Raw genomic sequence first — 26777 nt, forward strand, 5'->3', positions numbered from 1 at the left:
CACATCTAGTGTGGAGCAACAGGAAGGTGAGCAGGTTCCAGACTGGAGCGGAGCAACTAGCAGATGGCACACGTGGTGCGCAACATGGAAATGCTGGAAGGTGAAGACTGGAGAGCAAGGACTGAGCAGCAGAGGATCAACAGAGCTGTGGGACCAGAATGGGAGAAATGACAATCAAATGTCACACGTGGTGCACAGCATTGTAACAATATAGCGGGAGGTGAGCGGGAACCGGAGAGAGGAGGATCAGCAGAGCTTGGGGTTACTACTGAGTAGGGTTCAGCAGAGCTGGGGGTTACTAATGACCTGGGGATCCGCAGAGCTGGGGTACCACTGAGTGGAGATCTGCTGACTGAGGGACTAATAAGCTGGGGATCTGCTGAATTAGGGTGCCAATGAGCTGGTAGTCTGCTACTAACGGGTTGGGGATCTGCTGAGTGGGGGTAAAATCAACATACACAGGGAATTTGCCAAGCTTCATTAAAGCTTCAAAAAAAACAGCATCAAAACATCGCAAACACATCATAAAAGCATATTGAAGCGGTAGGTGCTTTAATGTGTGTTAAAGTTGAAGCAAGGGTAAATGAGCCCTAATACTTGTATGAGCTTCTTGGACATCCTATTTCAAAACCATTAACATTGATATGAATTTGCTCCTCTCATTATTGATCCAAGCTGCAAAAAAAGCCATACCTAAATACCAGCTTTAACCTTTCACCGGAAACACCTGATCATTTGGTGAAGTGTCCACGTACTTTTACCCATATAGAGTATTATCTTTATGTCATAGCCAGTCTACATTCCTACATTATACTGCACTGTGGAAGATCATTCTTGTGTGGAATGGCCCTCATGGAAGATATCAGACAAGCAGCTTGCATTGGTGAATCCTCCGATGGTTGACCAGATAGGATTTCCGGGTGAAATACTTCCCGCAGTCAGAACATGAAAACAGCTTTTGACCACTGTGGATTTTCTCGTGGCTGACCAGACCTCTCTTGACGGTAAACCGCTTCCCACACTGTAAGCACAAATATGGCTTTTCTCCCGTGTGGATCCTAAAGTGGTCAACCAGATGGGATTTCTGGGTAAAGGATCTTCCACACTCCGTACAAGAGAATGTCTTCTCGTTGGTGTGGATCCTCTGATGTCTGACAAGAGATACTTTATGTCCAAAACATATTCCACAGTCAGGACAGGAGTGCCATTTATCATCAGTGTGGGATCTCAAGTGACTGGTGAGGTGGGATTTGTGAGCGTAACACCTCCCACAAACTGAACAGGAATACGGCTTGACGTCCAAGTGAACTTTTTCATGCCTAACAACGTGAGCTTTCTGTGTAAAGCATTTTCCACACTCTGAACAGGCAAATTTTTTTGGACTTCGATGAGTAGGAAGTGAATGATGAGGAAAACACTGCCAAGGTGTAGAGGCATCAGAGGACAGCCCTGCGCTATAAAGTACTGGATCAAGATTCATGGTGGTCAATCGTTCCCTCATTCCTGGGGAATCTACTGCAATGTCATAATCTTCTATTTCACCGTCTGAACAACTGATGGAGCAGTCCCTTGTTTTTTTTCTGTCATATAGTCCAGCTGGAGAAAATAAGAATTGGCAATAAAGAAGCATGGTTTAATGGCTTTCATCAAACTTTTCTAAAAACAAACACATTTACGCAGAAATGTGAGAAGAGATTGGTCTCTTCTGACTCTAATAGTACATAGAACCATGTATACTACATCTCTGAAAGTTAATTAGTAGAAGTGCGCAAAGCTAAGTCCATAAAGGTTGGTGTGGAGAACTCAGAGCAATGCCCTCAACCCTCCTAAACCCCTTAGGCCCAATTCACACCTCAGCATTTTGTAGCTTGAAGCTCGAAGTTCCAAAAACACAGGAGGAAAAAAAAAATTATGCTCTATGGAGTTGGTTCACATCTCCACTCCAAGTCATCTGAAGCTCAAAAAAGTTCTGGAGCTTTTTTTGTAGCTCAAATTGGGCAGAGTTGCACGTTTATGGCATGTTTTTATTCCCATAGAAATTATTGGAAATGCGCCATTTTTTGTGTTTTTGTGCGCATTCGCATGTTTTTCTGCTCAAATTAAAAACTGTAAAATAAAAAAATAGTAATAATATATGAATAAATAAATGTAAAATAAATACACAAATAACTAAAAATCATCATAAAAAAAATTAATTAATATGTAATAATAAATAATAATTAACCCTAAATCTTAAAAAAAATATTAATAATAATAAAAACCCAAACCCGAACAAAAAAATATTATTATTATTATTATTATTATTATTAATAATAATTATAAAATAATAAATTATTATTATCAATATTTTTTATTTTGTGTTAGGGTGTTTAGTTATCTATTATTATTTTCTTATTATTATTCTTATTTCTTTTTTTTTAAGGGTTTGGGGTTAATTATTTATTATTATATAGTATTCATTTAATGTATTTATTAAAATTTTTTGTGTATTTATTTTACATTTATTAATTTATTATTATTATTAGTAGTGATATTATTAACTCCCTAACCCTAACAAAAAATAAATAAATAACCCTAACCACTAATCCTAACCTAACCTTAAGTCTAACCCCTTACCCTAACAAAAAAAAAAATAGTGAATAATAAAAAAAGAAATAAAAGCTGATGGAAAAGCTGAAAAACCTAGCAACAAATGATGCAACGGATGATAGTTTTCTCTATTGGCTAACAAAAACGCTGTATAAAAACATAGTGGATGTATAAAGAATACTGCGCTAACAATCAAAATGAAAAAGTAAGGCTGCAACTAAAAAGTGTTATACGACACCAATCAGAGTAATAAAAAAATATAGTCGCGCTAATAAAGGGTGTAATGAGAGATGCAAAATTGAGTGCCTCAAATAATAATGACATAAATTATCACAATAATAAATGCAAAAAATAAACGTTTGAATCAAAACGTGCGAACATAAATTAATTAAACAATTGTCCATACAATAAATGCGCAGAGAAGTGAAGTAATGATGATTTTAGTAATGATTTTACATAGGAAAGTCCATAAAGTGAAAAAACAGATCCCACAGTGCCGCTTACCAGAGAGCGATGGTCCCTTATTACAGGGGACCACGCTAAGCAGATGGCTGTAACCCCAGCCCGGGATCTCACAGGCAGGCACTAGATACTGCAGCGTCCGTGGGGATCCTCACCATCAATCACAGCAGGGTGATGCGGTTACCAAAAAATAAAACACACAAAGTGCTCCACATAGCGTAAATCCTTTTACATTTAATGGATTGATAAAAGTCAAATGAACACTTACAAATTGAAGAAATAAAAACGGCAAACAGAATAAGAAAGCCGGACGGCTTCGGATCAGCCCGTAGCTTCCGGGACTGGACGTACAACGGTGATGTCAGGACGTAGCTCCTCCTCCCTACGTCGTTTTGTCACTAACAGACGTGTTCACAGGATACGGGTGGGGTTCTGACGCACCGCTTATATACATAGATAACCCCGCCTCACTCAGACGGGACACAAGTGGAATGGCGCCCATTGTGTCCCGTCTGAGTGAGGCGGGGTTTTTTATGTATATAAGCGGTGCTTCAGGACGCCGCCCGTATCCCGTGACCACGTCCGTTAGTGACGAAACGACATAGGGAGGAGGAGCTACGTCCTGACGTCACCATTGTACGTCCAGTCCCGGAAGCTACAGGCTGATCCGAAGCCGGCCAGCTTTCTTATTCTGTTTGCCGTTTTTATTTCTTCAATTTGTAAGTGTTCATTTGACTTTTATCAATCCATTAAATGTAAAAGGATTTACGCTATGTGGAGCACTTTGTGTGTTTTATTTTTTGGTAACCACATCACCTTGCTGTGATTGATGGTGAGGATCCCCACGGACACTCCGGTATCTAGTGCCTGCCTGTGAGATCCCGGGCTGGGGTTACAGCCATCTGCTTAGCGTGGTCCCCTGTAATAAGGGACCATCGCTCTCTGGTAAGCGGCAGTGTTTTCCTACGGTGGAGGTCCCATCAATGCACTTGGCACTTTAATGAGAATTCACATCACCCATCACTGTGGGATCTGTTTTTTCACTTTATGGACTTTCCTATGTAAAATCATTACTAAAATCATCACTACTTCACTTCTCTGCGCATTTATTGTATGGACAATTGTTTAATTAATTTATGTTCGCACGTTTTGATTCAAACGTTTATTTTTTGCATTTATTATTGTGATAATTTATGTCATTATTTGAGGCACTCAATTTTGCAGTTCTCATTACACCCTTTATTAGCGCGACTATATTTCTGTATAAAAACATGCATATCGCACATAAAAATGCGCTAAAACCACACATAAAAATGCTCAAAAAAAGCTCAGGTGTGAATGCAGCCTTAAGCCGTGTACACGCGAGCGGAATGTCCGACAGAAAAAGTCAGACGGAAGCTTTTCATCGTATATACCGATCGTGTGTAGGCCTCATCGGACTTTTTTTTTTTTCGAAAATTCTGACGGAGCTAGAAATGGAAAATGTTCTAAATATTTCCAACTGACCCAATTCCTATCAGGAAAACCAATCGTCTGTATGCTGGTCCGCCGGACCAAAAAAGACGCATGCTCTGAAGCAAGTACAAGATGGAAGCTATTGGCTACTGGCTATTGAACTTCCTTTTTCTAGTCCCGTCCTAAGTGTTGTACGTTACCGTGTTCTGGACGGTCGGACTTTAGTCGGACTTTGGGTTGACCGTGTGTAGGCAAGACTGCTTAAATGGAATTCCATCGGAGAAACCGTCTGAGTTTAGTACGACGGCAAACCGGTTGTGTGTACACGGCATTAGGGATGATCTGGAACACCAACTCATTCAACATCAGTACCTGGCCTCACAAATGTTCTTTTGGAACAGTCTCGAAATCCCACAGACACACCCCAGACTCTTGTGGAAAGTTCTTTACTACAAAATGTAAGAGATTCTAAAATAACAGTATGTGGGGTTTTTTTTTTCTCCATTGAGATGAATGCGAGACCCCAGAGAGTGTGTGTGGGGGGAGACTGGTCACGTCTCTTGGCTGGTAACACACAATGGCATGATGTGAGGAGGAGAGCCGGAGTCTAATAGAGGCTGATGGCTCCTGACTCCCCCACTGGGCACATACTGTCTACTGACAGAGGAGGGGGGAGAAGAAGAGATTGTTGTAGTGACTGAACAAGGAGAATCTGGGACTCTTCTCTGGATTTAGTGTTTATTACTCACCTCTGCTGATCTCTACGGGGATTTCCTCCTCCTTACATGGCTCAAGACCACTCGCATATATCTCTTTTTCATCTACAGGCTCAGCTTTAATAATCATCAGCTCTTCAGTCTGGATAAGGTCAAAAGCATGTTAATGGCTAAATTAGACACTTAGGCAACTATTTATAAAAACAATTAGTTGGAAGAATATCACAAGCATTTTAACAGGCCATCATGAATTCTGACCGTGTGTCTTAAAGGTCTTGCCAATGCACAGACTGGCGCATTTGTGTTCATATCCAGGTGCAGGCTGCCTTGTAGCCTCACAAAATGGGTTGCCACCAGCTGGGAATATTTGCATGTATGTGTGTGTGAATGTGCATTCAGGCCTCTTGCTAATATGGTATTAAACTGGTCAGCTGCAGATAGCCAGTGCTATCTTGTCGCCAGCGTTAGTTGTCAATCTGTGGCATCGTGCCTGTCTACAAAAAATGGTAACCGATCGCACACAGGACGCCGGCTCACTGTGACCTAAACTAAACCAGGTAGTGTAAGATGGCTTCAGCTCTGCTCTCCACCCACAGAAAAGGTCCTAAGACGCATTTCGACTCAACTATTAAGCCCACTAAGGGGGAGAAACATGTCTGATGGACCTCTCCTGAGGGTGGAGAGCAGAGCTGAAGCCATCTTACCCTACCTGGCTTAGTTTTGGTTACAGTGAGTCGGCATCCTGTGCGTAATCGTTTGTCATTTTTCTGTAGCACATTGTAGCCTGACAAGCCGTTTTAAACGACCTGCACCAGTTGATTGCAGGTCATATTACCTGATATCAGTGATAGGAGCATTAGAGTGGTACTTTTTTGTTTGACTACATATTTGTTCCCGATTACAGGCTACTGATCCAGCTTGCCTTGTCCTGCTCCTGATATCTGCCTGTTCTGATGCCAGCCTGCACCTGGACTTCACATATGCCTGCTCCTTGTGTTCCTGACCTGCTCATCTATTGCTGACACTGACTCTGATCTGAACCTCAACCTCAATTTTTTTTAATGCTCTTGTACCTGATCCGATTGTCAGTTGCTGACCTGACATCAGTCTACCACCTGTCTGCTGATTTGGTGGTTGTTCCTTTGCAACTACAGTGTTCCTGCCTGATATTCCTATGTCCAGTCCCCTGTCTGTCATCTCCTGAAAGGAAACTACACAACACTGATCAGTCCAGATATCCCTGTCTTCTAATACAGGGAAAAATTACAAGGCACTCGTGCCACTCCATGCCCTTGGACCACCTTTTCACTTTTGCCCTGAGCTGGAGGTATAAGGGAGGCTGTCCTCATCCCTGCAGGCTCCTCAACCAGGTATGTGACGTGATATTGTGCTTAAAGTGGTTGTATACCCATTTCTTTATAATAAGGCTTACCTTAAATATCTCCTAAACATGTGCGGTGCATACTAGCTCATTAAGCCGTTCCCTTACAGGGATTTTTTTTTACATTTTTTTTTCTTTATCTGAGGGTATACAACCATGTTTCCCGTATTTCCTATGATTGTCAGCTCCATATAGTGGCCATATTGCGTTTCTTTTTTTTTTTCTGAAATACCTCAATCAAGAAAACAACACATTATGGGCACTAGATGGAGCTGACACTCAAATGAAATCAACATTTGCGCAAAACATGGCTAGAATTCATCATAGCTGGGAAAATTCTTGTGACATTCGTCCAACAAAATTTTTTGTAAATCAAACCCTTTGATTAAACAGTATATTAATCACTGACCAGCAAGGTTTAAGCTCGGTAATACCAGATTTCATTTGGCACCCACCTCACAATCCTCAGAGACAACAGGATCTTCTTGATTCAAGTTATCGCTTAGATCTTCTGCTTCATCTACCTGATCCTTCTGAGAGATGTCCTGATGTTCCTGTGTGGAGTCCCGGGTATACAGAGGATGGGGACATCTCTCTGGGGGATTTCTGTTACTGGATCCATCTGTAGGAAACACACACACTGACTGAATACATTGTTTCTATGTCTTTATATCAGAGGATGTGTGTATCTAAGTGGATCCTCAATACTCTTCTCTCAATGACAAGAAATGAAAGTCTCCTCTTACCCGGTGATGTGAGGGACGGCCGGTTCTCCATCATGACGTCCTTGTAGAGGTCCTTGTGTCCTTCTAAATACTCCCACTCCTCCATGGAGAAATAGACAGTGACATCCTGACACCTTATAGGAACCTGACACACACAACGATACAGTCACAATCCAGACTCATCCCTTGTCTGTTAGGATAATTTCCCAGAATTCCTGGCACCACTCACCTCTCCTGTCAACAGCTCAATGATCTCACTGGTGACTTCTTTGACCTTCTTGTTCTTCTGTCTTAGGGAGTGAGATGGAGGCTCTATAATGGGGCTTTGAGTCTTCAATAAGTTGGATGCCACCAAACCATCTGATAACTTGAAAGCTATATAATTCTATATGCAATATATGTCATTAAAAAGCAACCAGGTTACCACCCTCCAAACAAAATTAAGCTTTTTTTAAATTTAGAATTAAAGCTATTACATTGTCTTTCAAATTGCTGCTCAGGTCTGTGTTTTAGTAATAGAAATAGTAGACATGTCATGTGACCTCCCAGAATCCCCTTAACCTCTCCGGTCAGGTCTGTGTTTTATTAATAGAGATAGGAGTGATGTCATGTGACCTCCCAAAATCCTCCTCATCTCTCAGGTCAGGTCTGTGTGTTGGTAAGAGATAAGAATGATGTCATATGGCCTCCCAGAATCCTCCTCACCTCTCTGGTCAGGTCTGTGTTTTATTATTAGAGATTAGAGTAATGTCATACAGGGCGGGCTGGGCCGGGGGGGGGGGCAGGGTGGAAATTTCACCCAAGGCCGTCTAACTTATATTCAAAACGGTCACTGTCTGCTGACATTTATTTTTATTTTTTTTTTGAGCAGGAAGTTGACCACAGCAGCCACCGATTGGCTGTGTTGCTCCCCGCGCTGCATACTGGGAGTTGTAGTTCGGACCGCTCTCAAGTTCCTGGTGGCGGTGGGTGGAGAGAACTGAGCAGCAGCACACAGCAGCCGGAAACAACAACTCCCAGAGACGGCGTCTTCAGAGGTGTGTCACGGGTCACGCACATCATGTGACTGGCTCGGGCTGGGCGCTGGATGGCTGCAAGCCTGCAACAGTGCAACCTGAAGTTTTTAGAGAGATAGTCACAGAGAGAAGAACTAACTGACAAAGCAGTTTACTTTCTGTGCAGCTTATTTTTCAACTACAACTCCCGGAGTCTTTGGAATATAGGCAGGCAGAGGCAGGGTGTGACTGGCTGTAACTTGAAGTTGTCATCCCCCCCCCAGGAGGCTGTGCAAGGACCTACTGAGCTGCCATCGGCATCGCTGGGGTGAAAAGCCCAGACACCCCCAGCTGACCCCCACATCCCATCCCCCCCCCATACACCCCATTTACCCTGCCCCAGTGACCTGCCCACCCAGTAACCTCAAAATAGGAAATAGCCCTCAACACTGTCTGGCTGTCAGGTCCCGTGCTGGCTATGGCCTGTGGGTCCTGCTGCCCATGGCCTGTGTTTCCTGCCGGGAGCTGGCTATGGCCTGTGGATCCTGCTGGCAGCTGGCCATGGCCTATGGGTTCTTCTGGCAGTGGCTGGCTTGTAGGTCCTGCTAGGAGCTGACCATGGCATGTAGTTCCTGCTGGGAACTGGCCATGACCTCTGGGTCCTGCTGGGAGCTGGCCGTGGGCCTGTTGGTCCTGCTGGCCATGGCCTGTGGGTCCTGCTGGGAGCTGGCCATGGCCTGTTGGTCCTGATGGCCTGTGGGTCCTGCTGGCCATGGCCTGTGGGTCCTGCTGGCCATGGCCTGTGGGTCTTGCTGGTCATGGCCTGTGGGTCCTGCTGGGAGCTAGTCATGTCCTGTTGGTCCTCCTGGCCATGGCCTGTGGGTCCTGCTGGTCATGGCCTGTGGGTCCTGCTGGGAGCTAGCCATGGCCTGTGGGTCCTGCTGGGAGCTAGCCATGGCCTGTGGGTCCTGCTGGCCATGGCCTGTGGGGTCTGCTGGCCATGGCCTGTGGATCCTGCTGGGAGCTAGCCATGGCTTGTGGATCCAGCTGGCAGCTTGCTATGGCCTATGGGTCCTGCTGGCCGTGGCTGGCCTGTATTTCCTGCTGGGAGCTGATCATGGCATGTAGGACACCCCCTTTACCCTGTCCCAGTGCCCTGCCCACCCAGTAACCTCAAAATAGGAAATAGCCCTCAACACTGTCCAGCAAAGTTCCGGAGATGTCTATCCATCTTGCCGTCCAGTTACTCAGCACCTGCTGCCAATACTACGCACCTGGCTCTCTTCATTGTATTCCAACTTCCAGGAAGAACTGTTCCAGTGATGGCAATTGTTGACTCTGGGGCATGCAGTTGTTTTATCGACCTAAACTTTGCTCACCAACAACTCCGACCCAGGGCACAAGGACTTTCCATTTTCCTAGCAGACGGGTCCCGCATCAAATCAGGTCTGGTCACCCAAGAGACCCCTCCACTACCTGTGATCACTGCCACAGACCACAAGGAACTGTTAAGTCTGGATGCAATGGCATCCCCGCTATTCCCAGTCATTCTAGGCCTGCCATGGCTTCAGGCCCATAATCTGCAAATTGACTGGGGTTCTGGAAGTATCAAGTTCCAATCCTCCTATTGCCAGGAACATTGCCTGCCCACACCTCCGAAAGCTTCTGGCCCCCTACTATGTATGGAATCTGACTCGGAAATACGTTCATTAGTTCCTGAACCACACCATGAGCTTCTGGACGTTTTTAGTAAATGGGGGGGCGGAGACTCTTCCTCCCCACCACTCATATGACTGCCCAATTGAGTTGCTGCCAGGGGCAGAGATTCCTTTCGGACGAATCTTCCCATTGTAATTCAACCAGATGTGCTACCAGCGCAAAACTAAAAATATACTAGTTTGCTGCAATCATGTAAGCCTACACAAAAATGGTAGAGTATCAATATAATATAAAAGTGGATTGCGCTAAATTAAATATTTTTAATTTTTAATATTTGTCATATTTTTTTTTTTTTTTTTTTTTAGCACTAGCACTTTAAACAGTTTTTTGGTAGTTTTTGGAATATTATTTTGTCACTAGTAACACTATGTGGACAGTATATTTTTGACACAATATTAATTGATACAGAAAAGCACACTACATAGGATAGATATCCTATTTTTGAATCTTCCCTTTGTCTGAGTGGGAGTTGGAAATGCTGAAGCAATATGTGGACGAGAACCTTAAGAGGGGATTCATCCGACCATCTACTTCTCCGGCAGGAGCAGGAATCTTTTTTGTAGAGAAGAAGGATCATACCTTACGGACCTGTGTGGACTACCGGGAGTTAAATAAAGTTATGGTTAAAAACCGGTATCCTTTGCCTCTGGTACCCAAGCTCTTTCAAAGACTATGCACCACAGCTGTCTTCACTAAGCTGGATCTGCGAGGGGCCTACAACTTGGTGCGAATTTGTGCAAGACAGCTTTCTGTATGAGATTCGGCCACTATGAGTACTTAGTGATGCCCTTCAGTCTGTGTAACGCCCCTGCAACCTTCCAGTACTTCGTTAATTATATTTTCAGAGACTGTCTAGATATTTTTGTAATCGTCTATCTCAGGGATCCTCAAACTATGGCCCTCCAGCTGTTACAGAACTACACATCCCATGAGGCATTGTAAAACTCTGACATTCACAGACATGACTAAGCATGATGGGAATTGTAGTTCCTGAACAACTGGAGGGCCGTAGTTTGAAGACCCCTGGTCTATCTGGATGACATCCTGATTTTTTCCACATCCCTGGATCAGGGAAGCATTTTAAGATTGTACTCTGCTGACTCCGTCAACATGGACTATACACCAAACCCAAAAAATATGAATTTGAGCGGCAGAGTATTCAGTTCCTGGGTCTGGTTATCTCCACTGAGGGGTTCAAGATGGATCCGCAGAAGGTCACAGCTGTTCTGGATTGGCCTGCACCATCAGACAAAAAAGGGGTACATCAGTTTGTTGGTTTTGCAAACTTTTACCGCAGGTTTATCAAGGAGTTCTCCAACATCATTTCTCCAATCACCAGGCTGACAAAGCAGAATGTCCAGTTCCATTGGAATTCCGAGGCCCAGGCGGCCTTCACTACCTTAAAAGGGCTTTTTACCTCTTGAGTCATCCAGATCCCTCCTTACCTTATCTACTCGAGGTGGACACCTCAGAAACAGTGGTAGGAGCAGTCATCTCCCAGCGCCAGGGCCTTAAGGATTTGATGCATCCCATAGCCTTCTTCTCCCGTAAACTTTCTCCTGCTGAGAAGAATTATGATGTGGGTGATCGGGAACTCCTGGCTATTAAGGCTGCGCTCGAGGAGTGGAGGTACCTGCTGGAAGGAGTGGCACATCCTATACTTATTTATACCGACCACAAGAATCTGAAGTATCTGAGAACCGCCAAGTGGCTGAAGCCGCGTCAAGCGCGATGGGCACTATTTTTCTCCAGATTCTCTTTCCATATCACCTACCGGCCAGGGTCAAAGAACAGCAAACCAGACGCCCTCTCCCGTATGTTCAATGACCCTAAAGAGACCTCAGTCCCTGACACCATCCTATCCCACAGCAACTTCCTACTCCTTCAATCTGATTTGATGCCCAGCCTAAGGCAAGCTTTAGCGGGAATATCCAGCCCCCTAGGAGTCACCCTGTTGCCCAATGATGCGTTACTTTGGAAAGACAATAACATTTTTGTACCAGAAACTTTCCAGGCAAAAGTACTGAGTCTTTGTCATGATAATCTTCTGGCTGGCCATTTTGGGGTCCACAAGACTCTTGAGTTGATTCAACGCATGTTCTGGTGGCTGAACCTTGAGAAACACTGCAAAGAGTATGTCAAATCATGTATTGTCTGCATTCAGAACAAGTCTACTAGAACCAAGTCTTGGGGGCTTCTCAGACCGATACCAATCCCTGACCAGCCATGGAGCATTATGCTATGGATTTCATAGTAGAATTACCCCTGTCTGAAGGGTGCACGGCTATCTTCATAGTTGTTGACTGCTTGCCGAAGATGGCCCACTTTATACCATTAAGGAACACCCCTTCTGCCATGGAGTCTGCCCGGGTTTTCGTTAGGGAAATTGTCAGGTTGCACGGAATTCCAACAAACATAGTATCTGACAGAGGAGTCCAGTTCACCTCTCAGTTCTGGAGAGCACTATGTAGGGTCCTGAAGATTGATCTATCCATGTCTTCTGCTTACCACCCTCAAACTAACAGCCAGACCAAGAGGACAAACCAGACCCTTGAACAATATATCCAGTGCTTTACCACATTTGCCCAGGACGATTGGGTGGGACTCTTACCCTTGGCGGAGTTCGCTTTTAATAATGCCAGCCATTCTGTTACAGGCCAGTCCCTGTTTTCCGCAAACTACGGGTTTCATCCAGTCTTTCTGCCTGACATTATTCCGGAGTCTCCGGTTCCAGCAGTACAGACCACTGTCGAATTGCTGAAACAAAATAACTATAAGCTACTGCAAGAAACTATGGCCAAGGCACAGACAATCAACAGGAGGACATATGATCGAAAAAGAAGAGGAGAACTTCTCTTTAGCCAGGTGACCAAGTATGGTTGTCAACCACCAACCTCAGAATGGTTTGCCCTTCGAAAAAGCTGGCACCTAAATTTATTGGCCCCTTCCCGGTTAAAAGAAAACTAAACAAAGTTTCCTACGAACTCATTTTACCAGATTCACTCAAGGTTCATCCGGTATTTCATGTGTCCCTACTGAAACCCACAATACCAGACCCCTTCCCGGACAGGGGATCTGGCCCACCGGAACCCGTAATAGTCGAGGGGGACCAGGAATATGAGGTGGAGGCTGTCGTTGATTGCAGAAGAAGGGGTAACCAACTACGGTATCTAATTAAATGGAAAGGATATGGCCTGGAAGAAAACTTGTGGGAACCCCAGCAGGATGTTCATGCCCCATGACTGATCCGGGCGTTTTTTCACAGCCACCCTCAGAAAAGGGTTCTTCTAGGCACCCGGAGGTTGCTGTTAAGGAGGGGGCAATGTCATGGACGCGCCGCGCGCACCTGCCTGCTGTCCTGCACCTGTGTGCATCTGCCTGCTGCCTCTCAGCGTACCTGCATCCACAGCAATCAAGCCTGTTCCTGTCTCTGCCAGCGGACAACATCTTCAGCCAAGCGAACCCTGCAGGCCCTCATACCCCACTGTGCTCCGAGGGTCACTGTTCCCACTCCAGTGATCCTGGAACCAGAGCCGTACAAGAGGTCTCCCTCTGCATGTCAGGCTTGTAGGCATGTAGGTCCTGCTGGGACCTGGCTGGCCGCTAGCCTGTCCGCCAGGCCTAAGGCTGCCAGCCCTCCCCTGATCTCATGTGACCTCCCAGAATCCTCCTCACCTCTCAGGTCAGGTTTGTGTATTGTTAATAGAGATAAGAATGATGTCATGTGACCTCCCAAAATCCTCCTCACCTCTCCTGTCAGGTCTGTGTTTTTTTTTAATAGAGATAAGAGTGATGTCATGTGACCTCCCAGAATCCTCCTCACCTCTCTGGTCAGGTCTGTGTTTTATTAATAGAGATAAGAGTGATGTCATGTGACCTCCCATAATCCTCACCTCTCCAGTCAGCAGGTAGATGATTTCCAGTGTGAGGTTTAATATCCTCTCCGTTATCTTGCTCCTTTCCTTCTCCATCCTCTGTGGGTAAGCCATGATTGGGAAGTTCTTGGGAAAGTGACTTACTGTTAGGAGATGCACCTATATTCACTTAAAATTTTGAATTTCAAAGTCGAACTCCAAGCAGACCTAAAAAGCCACCATTGAATCAAATTATGAAGCCCTTAAAACACCAATAAACCTATTTTTATATAGAACTAACACAATCGTTTTCATCGATTTCATCGTATCAGCTTCTGAACAGCAGCATTCAGTCTATTGGGGGGTAGGCGGGCAATTAAATCTGCTGCTCCTTCATTACCCAATCACAGGCTGGGGGGAGGTACTAGACCAAGCTGTATTGGTGAACTGCAATGTGGTCTTAGGCCTTGACTATGCTGTTTGCAAGGGGTGCCTGGATCAAAAGCCTGGCTAAACAGAGTTACATGTGGCTACCTCTTTCTAACTGAAAATCCATTAAGCTCCTCCATCATATTTAGTTATGCATGCTGTCTAATGTCCTGCACCCACTGCCCACATATGCAATGACTAGGGATGAGCTTCGAGTTCGAGTCGAGTTCGACGAGAGAGCGCCCCCCCCCCCCCCCTGAACCGTACCAGGCCCCATGCCCTCAACATTGGGAGGGTGCTTTGGGGTAACCCTCCAAAACACCTTGTCCCCATGTTGATGAGGACAAGGGCCTCATCCCCACAACCCTGGCCGGTGGTTGTGGGGGTCTGCGGGCGGGGGGCTCGGAATCTGGAAGCTTCCTTTAACAAGGGGACCCCCAGATCCTGGCCCTCCCCCCTGTGTGAAATGGTAAGGGGGTACAAAAGTACCCCTACCATTTCACTAAAAAACTGTCAAGAATGTTAAAAATGACAAGAGACAGTTTTTGACAATTCCTTTATTTAAATGCTTCTTCTTTCTTCTATCTTCTATCTTCCTTCAGTTTCTTCCTCCATCTTCTTCTTCTTCTGGTTCTTCTTCCGGTGTTCTGGTCCGGCACCTCCTCCGCGGCATCGGCGTCTTCTTCCCTTCTTCTCCTCGGGCCACTCCACATCCATGATGGCATGGAGGGAGGCTCCCGCTCTTCTCTTGACCCCGCCCCCCTCTGATGCACGGGGACTTGACGGGACTTCCCTGTGTCGTCACGGGGAATGCCACAGGGAAATCCCGTGAAGTCACCGTGCGTCAGAGGGGGCAGGGTCACCGGGTGGCCCCGCCCCCGTTTTTAAAGAACCGTCAGAAGAGGAAAAGCATCACACAGCGGGAGCCTCCCTCCATGCCACCATGGATGCGGAGCGGCCCGGAGAAGAGGATGAAGAGAAGAAGATGAAGAGAAGAGCGGAAGCCTCCCTCCATGCCATCATGGATGCGGAGCGGCCCGAGGAGAAGAAGGGAAGAAGACGCCGATGCCGGACGAGAACACCGGAGGAAGAACCAGAAGAAGATGGAGGAAGAAACCGAAGGAAGATAGAAGAAGCATTTAAATAAAGGAATTGTCAAAAATTGTCTCTTGTCATTTTTAACATTTTTGACAGTTTTTTAGTGAAATGGTAGGGGTACTTTTGTACCCCCTTACCATTTCACACAGGGGGGAGGGCCGGGATCTGGGGGTCCCCTTGTTAAAGGGGGCTTCCAGATTCCGATAAGCCCCCCGCCCACAGACCCCCACAACCACCGGCCAGGGTTGTGGGGATGAGGCCCTTGTCCTCATCAACATGGGGACAAGGTGTTTTGGGGGGCTACCCCAAAGCACCCTCTCAATGTTGAGGGCATGTGGCCTGGTACGGTTCAGGAGGGGGGGGCGCTCTCTCGTCCCCCTCTCTTTTCCTGCGGCCTGCCAGGTTGTGTGCTCGGATAAGGGTCTGGTATGGATTTTTGGGGGGACCCCACGCCATTTTTTTTTTTATTTTGGCGCGGGGTTCCCCTTAAAATCCATACCAGATCTGAAGGGTCTGGTATAGATTTTGAGGGGGACCCCACGCCATTTTTTTTAAAAATTTTAGCCGGGGTTCCCCTTAATATCCATACCAGACCTGAAGGGCCTGGTATGGAATTTAGGGGGACCCCCCACGTCATTTTTTTTTTAAATTTTGGCCGGGGTTCCCCTTAATATCCATACCAGACCTGAAGGGCCTGGTATGGAATTTAGGAGGACCCCCCACGTCATTTTTTTTTTAAATTTTGGTTTGGGGTACCCCTGTGGGGAATTCCCATGCCGTTTTTATCAATGAACTTCTATGTGTATTGTCGGACCGGCAATGCATTAATAGCCGCGAGTAGTTTTAAATTACTTTTTTTCCTTTGAAATGTCATTTTGCTGTCAGACTGTTCTAAACACGGGAAACATGCGCCCCTTTACAGGCATACTATAGACACCCCCCAGGTAAGAAAGTTAAAGGAATATTACACTTTTATTGTTTCACTTTAAGCATTATTAAAATCACTGCTCCCGAAAAAACGGCCATTTTTAAAACTTTTTTTTGCATTGATCCATGTCCCCTGGGGCAGGACCCAGGTCCCCAGACACTTTTTATGACAATAACTTGCATATAAGCCTTTAAAATTGGCACTTTTGATTATTCATGTTCGTGTCCCATAGACTTTAACGGTGTTCGCGTGTTCGAACGAAGAGGAGGAAGAAACCGAAGGAAGATAGAAGAAGCATTTAAATAAAGGAATTGTCAAAAATTGTCTCTTGTCATTTTTAACATTTTTGACAGTTTTTTAGTGAAATGGTAGGGGTACTTTTGTACCCCCTTACCATTTCACACAGGGGGAGGGCCGGGATCTGGGGGTCCCCTTGTTAAAGGGGGCTTCCAGATTCCGATAAGCCCCCCGCCCACAGACCCCCACAACCACCGGCCAGGGTTGTAGGGATGAGGCCCTTGTCCTCATCAACATGGGGACAAGGTGTTTTGGGGGGCTACCCCAAAGCACCCTCTCAATGTTGAGGGCATGTGGCCTGGTACGGTTCGGGAAGGGGGGCGCTCTCTCGTCCCCCCTCTTTTCCTGCGGCCTGCCAGGTTGCGTGCTCGGATAAGGGTCTGGTATGGATTTTTGGGGGGACCCCACGCCATTTTTTTTTATTTTGGCGCGGGGTTCCCCTTAAAATCCATACCAGACCTGAAGGGCCTGGTATGGAATTTAGGGGGACCCCCCATGCCATTTTTTTTTAAATTTTGGCAGGGGTTCCCCTTAATATTCATACCAGACCTGAAGGGCCTGGTATGGAATTTAGGGGGACCCCCACGTCATTTTTTTTTTTTAATTTTGGCTGGGGTTCCACTTAATATCCATACCAGACCTGAAGGGCCTGGTATGGAATTTAGGGGGACCCCCACGTCATTTTTTTTTTTAAATTCTGGTTCGGGGTTCCCCTGTGGGGAATTCCCATGCCGTTTTTATCAATGAACTTCTATGTGTATTGTCGGACCGGCAATGCATTAATAGCCGCGAGTAGTTTTAAATGACTTTTTTTCCTTTGAAATGTCATTTTGCTGTCAGACTGTTCTAAACACGGGAAACATGCGCCCCTTTACAGGCATACTATAGACACCCCCCATGTAAGAAATTTAAAGGGATATTACACTTTTATTGTTTCACTTTAAGCATTATTAAAATCACTGCTCCCAAAAAAACGGCCGTTTATAAAATTTTTTTTTGCATTGATCCATGTCCCCTGGGGCAGGTCCCTAAACACTTTTTATGACAATAACTTGCATATAAGCCTTTAAAATTAGCACTTTTGATTATTTATGTTCGTGTCCCATAGACTTTAACGGTGTTCGCGTGTTCTAAAGAATTTTTTGCCTGTTCGCATGTTCTGGTGCAAACCGAACAGGGGGGTGTTCGGCTCATCCCTACCAATGACAAGATAAAATAGACCTCCCTTTCACGCCCTTTTCAACAATATGTCAGCAAGGTGAAGTTTCAGCTGGTGTGTGGGGCTTGAGGCAATAAAAAGGAGCATAGGAGTGTACACACAGTACTATGGATATTTTTTGTGAAACTATAGGGAATAAAAATACAGTCAACATCCTTGACATTTTGCTACCAAATACCAGCTTATTACAGCTTGATCAGGGTCGAGTAAAGCATAGTTATAAATCAGCTGCATCAGGTACCAAAAGTTTGACAGTCAAGTCAAGTTTTACAGGAATCACCCCCTTTCAAACTGGCCCGTTGAGGTCGCTTGGACCATGCCACAACCACGAGCCGAGCATTTGGCTTGTTGAGTTGAAAGCCATCACCGCCTGTCAAACTCACCCACTGAAGCCAATGAGACTGGCGCAACTGCGAACATTTGCCATATGCAAAATATGCCATGGCACCTGTACAGTCCCCTCTGGCTGTATGTTGTCCTATTAGGTGGGCGTGGGGGGGAAGTAAAATCGGTCTGGTTTTATCACACTCTTGCTGCCCATGTAAACAAGGTCTAACTGTTTATCTTGCCAAAATTCCAGTATGTTTGTAATTTACTGTGGACTGAACTGCTTTATCAAACAATCTAATTAGCCTCCCAGCTACCTTCTGTGAACTACAATGGAACGCCCCTCTATGTAATGGCTCAACCACCAGTCTGTGGCTCACTGCTGGGCCACAACCTCTCTCCTCCCAGCCTACAGCTAGCTGCAGAATCCCTAACCTCCAACAAAGCCTTCCAGCTCCCATAGTGCCCCCCCAACCTCCCATCATGACCAACAGTGCCCCTCAACCTCTCACAGTGCCTCCGGGCCCCTTAAGAGCCCTCAGTTCCCCCAGTACCCACCAACCTTCAACAATACCTCCCCGCTCCTATAATGTCCCCCAACCTCCCATCCTGACCCACAGTGCCCCTCAACCTCTCACAGTTCCCCCAGCCCCTTAAGAACCCTCAGTTCCCACGGTACCCACAAACCTTCAACAGTGCCCCTAGCTTGCTACAGAGCCTTCAGCCCCCATAGTGACCCCCGCAGGATCCCACAATTCCCCCCACCCCCCTCCAGTCTCCCACATTGCTCCAGCAAAACCACCAGCCTTGCCTTTCAGGCAAAAGACCAAGCATGCTTTTCCTCCCCCCGAAAAGAGATGTCCCTCCTTGAAAGCCACCCTTAGGGACTCTTGGACCAAGCCTTTATGTAGGTCCTGTATAGCAGATTTAGTCAAAGAGGAAACCTCCTCAGCGGCTTCCTCTGCCCAACCCAGTGAGCTTCTCACTTGTTTTTAGAAAGAGTTGGCAGACACTTTTCAGTCTTTCTGATCTTATCTGGATAAGCATCCCGTGGCACAGACTAGGGGTAATCCACTATCCAGCCCTCACCCATCCACTTCGGCTCCTAGGGAGGTCAGCGAGTCAGAGAAGGAGGGAAATGACTCCCCGGGGTCAGATGAAGAGGAGGGTGAAGAGAAGGAGGTATCTTCCTCCAGTTACAGTTTGTCCCTGGAAGAGGTGGATGACCTGTTGAAAACCATACATACCACCCTGAACATCAAGGAGGATAGGGCCCAATTATCCCTGCATGAAAAAATGTATCAGGGTATGGGTGAGGTTAAGCATCAGGTGTTTCCGGTGCACAAAGTCCTTTCAGAGGCTGTAAAAAAGGAATGGAAAGACCCAGAGAGGGCACCCTTTTTTCAAGATCGCTTAAAAGAAGATTGCCTTTTGACGAGGATAGTGCGCAGGTTTGGAACAAAAGACATAAGCTTGATGCAGCTTTCTCACAGGTCTCATGAAATACCGACCTAGAGTTCGAGGATATGGGGGTCCTGAAGAACACTATGGATAAGAGAGTTGATTCCCTGTTAAAAAAAGACCGGGGACTCAACGCTAGCTAACCTCAAGCCGGCAATGGCAATATTGAGTCAGGGACCTCCCGCAAAGATCTGTTTGACACTTTGCCAGTGTTACCAAAGGCGGTGGGACACATGGCACACACCTATGCAGATGCCTGCAAGATCTTCGGCACTAGTAAACTCGGCACGGAGGGCATTGTCGGTTAAAACGTGGTCAGGAGATTCGGCCTCAAAAGTGAAGCTCTGTGGTCTTCCATTTAGTTGTTTGGCCCTGATCTTGGCGCCTTTTAGTCAAAACGGCAGATAAAAAGAAGGCCTTTCCAGCCAAAAAGAAGGTTACCCCGCAGGTTAAAAAAAAATAATTTTCGTCCTTTTCACCAAACCCAGGATTCTAAGGAGGTGGGATACAAGAGACCCTGGAGGTCTCAAATGGGTCGAGGCAGAACAATGGTGTTGTTCTGACCTCCCAACCAGCCCGACTGTGGGAAGAAGGCTGCAGACCTTTTTTCCACAGTGGAAGATGGCAACATCCAAATCATTTGTCCTCAGGGTGATATCGGAGGGCTACAGACTGGAACAGACTGGAATTCTCAGAAACCCTGCCAAGTTGGTTTTATGTAACTGAGGTTCCCAGAGGTCAAGAGAAATCTCTGGCAATAACATCTTGCTTGCAGGAACTTCTAGAACAGGAAGTAATTATCCCAGTTCCCCGGGAAGAGGAAGGACTAGCGTTCTAATCACACGTGTTCCTAGTCAGAAAGCCATCGGGGAGGTTTTGGTTAATTCTGAATTTAAAAGTCCATTCGATACAAGAAGTTCTTCATGGATACGATTTTTTTCAGTGAGGAAAATTCTTAACGCAGGATGCTTACTAGTGTCCATAGACCTCTGGGATTCTTACCTACATGTCCCCATAGCACCAGCATCACAAAAGTATTTGCGATTGGCAGTCAAGTTGGGGGGGAGTAGTATTGCATCTTCCATTCAGGGCCCTCCCATTCCTCTTCCCCAAGGATCTTCACGAAAATTATGGCGGAATCTTTGGCACCGATCAGGATGGGAGGAATCTCGATTGTACCATATGCGGACGATCTCCAAAGACCTTGCCAACTCAAAAGACCTTTTGTGGAGGGAGTTTAAAAAGACGGAGCGCCACTTAGAAAGTTTGGGCTGGCTTCTGAACAGAGAGAAGTCGAACCTGGTCCCTTCCCAGATAATCAGATTCCTGGGAAGAAAAGAAGGCTGGACGGCCGCACTCCTATGCAATTTCTTTATTCAAGTGCCAGATACAAAGGTGAACTACAGGTATCAGCTTACATGTTTCACACCAAGGTCGGGTGCTAACTCATAGCTGGAGCTATGAGTTAGCACCCGACCTTGGTGTGAAACATGTAAACCTGTAGTTCACCTTTGTATCCGGCACCTGAATATAGAAATTGCATAGGAGTGCGGCCGTCCAGCCTTCTTTTCTTCTAAGTATCTAAGTATCTGTTTGCATACAGGGCTCGCACCCTCCACGTGGGATAGAGGGCTTTTTGGAGCAGCAGGGTAAGAGAAATTGCCTTAGAGCAATGTACATGTACAATCAGATTCCTGGGTTATACTATCAAATCTGTACAGGAAAAAAAAAAATTCCCAGAGGAAAAAATAATGAAAGTTCAGAACGCAGTGAAGAAGGTCCAGACAAGCTTACCAATTACAGTTCAGGCAGCCATGTCAACATTAGGCCTTCTCACAGCCTTGAACCCAACTGTTCGGTGGGCCCGCCTCCATTCAGGATATCTCCAGCAGGCAATTCTGCAGAATTGGTCGTACGGGAGTCATTAGAAAAACAAATCATGATTCCCTCTAGGGTCAAGAGGAAATTATGGTGGTGGAGGAGTCAAACAAATTTAAACAGGGGCTTGTTCTGGACATTTCTGGCAGCAAAGAGGTTAATAACAGATGCAAGCTCCTGGGGTGGGGGCACGCATCTCATAGGCCAGATTGCCCAAGGGTCTTGGGCAAACAGGGAAGCCAAGAGATCCTCCAATTGGAGAGACCTGAGGGCCATTCTCATGAGGCTTTGGTCATTCAAGGAAATAATAAAGGGCCATCACATTCAAATATTATCCGACAACGCCACAGCGGTAGCCTACGTCTCAAAGCAGGGAGGCACAAGAAGCAGGATTCTTCTGGCCTCATTCCTCTAGATCCTGACATGGATGACATGGGCAGAGAACAATCTAGCATCTATGATAATAGTACATCTAAAAGGCAGCCTAAATCAGGTAGCAGACTTCTTAAGCAGGAGAGGAGTGCTAGAGTTAGAATGGAGCCTGAATACAGATATCTTCCAGATGATAGTAAAGAAATGAGGAGTTCCCCAGATTGACCTATTTGCATCTCAGTTAAATTCAAAAGTACCGGTTTACTTCTCTCTAAACAGGCAGGACCAAGCCGAGGGTCTGGATGCACTAGCCCAGCCGTGGACCTTCCGCTTGTGTTACGCTTTCCCCCCTTTTCAGATGATTCCTCTAGTGCTCAAAAAATTGAAGGAAGAAGCCACAAGCCTAATTCTAGTAGCCCCCTATTGGCCCAAGAGGGCATGGTTCTCAACCCTCCTGAATTTAGCAGCAGAACCCCACTGGTTGCTGCCCTTGTGAGAGGACCTGCTGAGTCAGGGACCTCTCCTTTATCCCAATGTAGGACATCTCAGGCTAGCAGCATGGATACTGAGGAGTGAATCCTGAAGAAAAATGGTTTGTCCGACAATTTAATTTTGACACTGCTAGATAGCAGGAAAAAGGTCACAAGGGCTATTTATTTGAAAACATGTAAATGTTTTAACTCCTGGTGCACTTAAAAACATTTTTTTCTACAGGAACTCATTTCCGTTCTTGAGTTTCTCCATGATGGAATGGAGAAGGGTTTGGCGCCCACTTTGTCGGTATTTTTAGAGAGACAGTTATCTCAGGACCCTTTGATCATTAGGTTGTTAAGGGCGCTGGCCAGGCCAGTGCCATTTAAATTCTTTCCCGAATGGGATTTGTCAGTGATTTTACAGGGTCTGACTAAAAGTCCTTTTGAACCACTGGAAGACGCTACAATTAATGATTGGTCTTTAAAACTAGCTCTTTTAGTGGCAGTTACTTCAGCTAGAAGGGTCAGCCAGCTGCAGGCCCTATCTATTATTGAACCTTTTTTTTACTTTTTTTTATGTACTGGGTAGTTCTGAGGACAGACCCAGGTTTTTTTTGTCAAAGGTCTCTTCCGTTTTCCATAGATCCCAGGAGATAATTCTGCCAACTTTCTGTCCATCACCGTCCTATTCTAAGGAAAGGGTGTTTCATAGTTTGACGTGAGAAGATGCTTGTTACATTAGCTTGAGGTTACAAAGGGGTTTAGAAAATCAAATTCCCTGTTTATACTGTTCTCGGAGGCGCGTAAAGGTTGCAGAGCTTTTAAAAACGCAATAGAAACATGGCTTTGGATGGCCATCAAAGAAGATTATAGGGCCTCGGAAGTAGAACCTCCCACAGGGGTGGCGGCTCATTCAACCCGTGCTGTGGCAACAACCTTGGCGGAACGAGCTGGTTACATAGTATAGTTACATAGTAGGTGAGGTTGAAAAAAGACACAAGTCCATCAAGTCCAACCTATGTGTGTGATTATGTGTCAGTATTACATTATATATCCCTGTATGTTGCGGTCATTCAGGTGCTTATCTAATAGTTTCTTGAAGCTATCAATGCTCCCCGCTGAGACCACCGCCTGTGGAAGGGAATTCCACATCCTTGCCGCACTTACAGTAAAGAACCCTCTACGTAGTTTAAGGTTAAACCTCTTTTTTTCTAATTTTAATGAGTGGCTGCGAGTCTTGTTAAACTCTCTTCTGTCAAAAAAGTTTTATCCCTATTGTGGGGTCACCAGTACGGTATTTGTGTATTGAAATCATATCCCCTCTCAAGCGTCTCTTCTCCAGAGAGAATAAGTTCAGTGCTCGCAACCTTTTCTCATAACTAAGATCCTCCAGACCCTTTATTAGCTTTGTTGCCCTTCTTTGTACTCGCTCCATTTCCAGTACCTCCTTCCTGAGGACTGGTGCCCAGAACTGGACAGCATACTCCAGGTGCGGCCGGACCAGAGTCTTGTAGAGTGGGAGAATTATCGTTTTATCTTCACCAGAACGAATCTGTAAGACAGCCACGTGGATGAGCTTCTCCACTTTCACCCATCACTATAGCATACCTCCCAACCACCCCGGATTGGCTGGGACTGAAATGGATCTATGTCCTGGGGTCCTGGCCAATCATAGTAATGTCCCGGAGCAGAGCCAAGTGCCGGAAAAAGTTCCAGCACTTGGCTCCATTGAAATTATTGGCAGGGGAGCGCTGGCCCAGGACCTTTTTTCTGCCGGCGCTGCTCACGTCTCCAAGCATGATCTCCACATCAGCGCTGCTAACTTCACCTCCCCCCTCGGGCACTCTGTGAATCCAGCGGCAGCCTGACCAATCGAGAGCGGTCCGGGGAGGGGGACAGCACCCAGCAGAGGGCTCCAGGAGGCGGCCGGGATGAGGAGCCGTGAGGGCGGCCAGAACAGATTGCCCTGGAGCAGGGAGAAGAGCTCTGAAGACCTCCCTGCCCAGGACTAATGGACAGGCTGACCTGAGATTAGGATGGGTGGGCAGGATTTGCAGGGAGCCAGAGACAGCAGGAGATCCACTGGATGGAGCAGCTTCGTGATCACTGCACTATACGAATGGGCTCTGCGCACTGCATAGAAGGTACTGTCACACACACACCTTCCCGCAGGAGGGACTGTAGACAGGGCTAGGATCTCTCTCACTTCGCCCCTCTCCCTCTACCCTCTCCACCCCTCCTCCCCCTCCTTCTTCCCCTCCTCCCCCTCTTCTCCCCCCCTCCACAACCCTGCACTCAGTACATAGTGCACCCTGCACTCAGTACATAGCGCACCCCGCAACCCTGCACTCAGTACATAGCACACCCTGCACTCAGTACATATATGATCAGTAAGTACTCAGTATTTATGGGCACTGATAGGTGGCACTGATGGCTGACACTGATAGATGGCACTGATGGCTGGCACTGATAGATGGTACTGACTGATGGGCACTGATAGATGGCACTGATAGGCGGCACTTATGGGGACTGATAGGTGGCACTGACAGGTGTCTGGCAGTGATGGCTGACACTGATGGCTGGCACTGATAGATGGCACTGATAGGCGGCACTTATGGGCACTGATAGATGGCACTGATAGGCAGCCCTTATGGGCAGGCACTGATGGGCACTGAAATGCAGCACTGACTGGCAATTGCACAATAAATGACATGAATGATGAGAGGAAAGGTTGAATTTTGCAATGCTATATGGCATATAGCATTGCAAAATCCTTCCTTGCCTCTCATCATTCATGACATTTAACATCTAGTAAGTATGCTGCGACACCCATCTTGGTACACCTTGCACTTCGTTGCAGTAAACCAGCAGTGGACATTGTTAGACCCAGCCCGAACTATATGGGCTGGGTGTAACAAGATGTCCGCTGCTGGCTTACTGCAGCCAAGTGCAGGGTGTACCAAGATGGGCGTCGTGATGTTTACCCTCCGATGGAGCTGTCACTACCTGTACCGAATATGCGGCAGCGCCCTGCATCCCTGCCCCGGCTAGTTTACCCATAGTTCTACTGCTGCCAGATCGATCTCCTCTCCGTCCGCCAACTTCCGGTTGCAGGTATCGGATTAGGCATCGGGAGCATTTGTGCAAGTACAAATACTCAAACAAATGCTCGGTATCAGGACAACCATACTAGAAATACAGTTACCAGTAAGTCTAACTGAGGTTTTTGCATGGCCATACTTTTATTGTGTGAGTATGAAATTTTGCTTCTTTTTCTGAGGGGCCCAGACGTTTTTGGAAGAATGTACCTGCCACTGGTCTCAATTTGGTTGATAACTACTGGCTTATAAGGAGCCAAGGAGGCTTTTGTGGTTCAGATCAGGAGGATTGCCTAGAGTGACAACCATGGCTCCCTCCATAGACAATGGAGTGAGCATTGTCACTCTAGGACAGGAAATGTGTTATTCACCAGATCATAAGGTGAAGATAATTAAAAAAAAAGATTCTAAGGACTGCAATGTGTTATATTTTTGTTCTTGGGTAGTGATAGGGCGTGTTTGGATCGAGTTCGCCAGGAAGCCGTCACTACACACCGCCAATCATAATCAGTAAGGCATTTCCCAACCGGCAGCTGCATATACACATGCTGCCTATGATTGGTGGTGTGCAGTGCAAGCTTCCTGGCAGGCTTGATCCGAACACGCCTGAGCCCATCACTATTCTTGGGTTTAGAACGCATTATTATCGCCTCCATGTGCATCCAATATTAATGATATGTCTAGTATATATTTTATATAAAAACAATAAAATATTACTGCACATTTTAATGAATAATAAAATGCAATATATGATATACCCCTCTCCCATGACTCATTGTCTCTTTACTAAGCAGCTTATATGAATAAAAAACATATAACATATATATATAGTAATAGAATAGCATACCTAATGATAATAATATTATAGTAAAATAAGACTAGAACAAAAAGACATCACTACCTTGTCAGTGTGCAGCCAGATCCCACCTACATCCTACAAGCTGCTGTGAAAGACCACTGGGCTACAACAACATGGCTGCCTCCTTCCAGGCATGACATCTCGCCTACAATCACTTTCTTACTTTCTAAATAATTATATTGAACTAATCAGAAAGAGATGACTCCAACCTCATTATTTACAAAATTCTTCTTGTTGTACTACAAATAAAATCTATTTATCATTAAAGTGGTTGGGCTACAAGAAAATTACCATCATTCTTGATATCGAGGACATGTTTAATGCAATGTTGCAGTGACAGTGATCTGGGTGTGGACAGATCACTGTGATGTTTTCCTGCACAAAGCAAACACTAGAGGAGATTAAAGAAACTGTCCTCAAAGAAGGGGGAGGCCATTTTGTT

The 26777-nt window shown here is 46.0% G+C and overlaps 1 protein-coding gene across 2 annotated transcripts; it reads right to left on the reverse strand.

The window, feature by feature from the left end:
- Positions 1-535: 535 nt before the first annotated feature.
- LOC141104526 (oocyte zinc finger protein XlCOF7.1-like) lies at positions 536-26522 on the reverse strand. 2 transcript variants are annotated; one of them, XM_073594120.1, is made up of 7 exons: positions 26378-26522; positions 13936-14124; positions 7558-7713; positions 7350-7473; positions 7059-7225; positions 5256-5364; positions 536-1596 (listed from the first exon to the last, which is right to left on the reverse strand). In XM_073594120.1, exons 2-7 carry the CDS (start codon positions 14029-14031, stop codon positions 863-865), a joined length of 1386 nt encoding a protein of 461 aa, XP_073450221.1. In that variant the 5' UTR covers positions 14032-14124; positions 26378-26522; the 3' UTR covers positions 536-862. The 2 variants fall into 2 exon arrangements, with proteins under 2 accessions (XP_073450221.1, XP_073450222.1); XM_073594121.1 differs by having other exon boundaries at positions 13936-14043; positions 26378-26467.
- Positions 26523-26777: the final 255 nt, after the last annotated feature.

The sequence above is a fragment of the Aquarana catesbeiana genome, linkage group LG08 (assembly GCF_042186555.1).
Source record: "Aquarana catesbeiana isolate 2022-GZ linkage group LG08, ASM4218655v1, whole genome shotgun sequence".
Lineage (NCBI taxonomy): Eukaryota > Metazoa > Chordata > Amphibia > Anura > Ranidae > Aquarana > Aquarana catesbeiana.

Coding starts and splice junctions, on each gene's coding strand:
- LOC141104526 (XM_073594120.1), bottom strand. CDS start 14,031: ATGGCTTACCCACAGAGGATGGAGAAGGAAAGGAGCAAGATAACGGAG. Junction 7,714..13,935: donor TCTACCTGCTGACTGGAGAG/GTGAGGATTATG, acceptor TATTGCATATAG/AATTATATAGCTTTCAAGTT. Junction 7,226..7,349: donor GCCGTCCCTCACATCACCGG/GTAAGAGGAGAC, acceptor TGTTTCCTACAG/ATGGATCCAGTAACAGAAAT.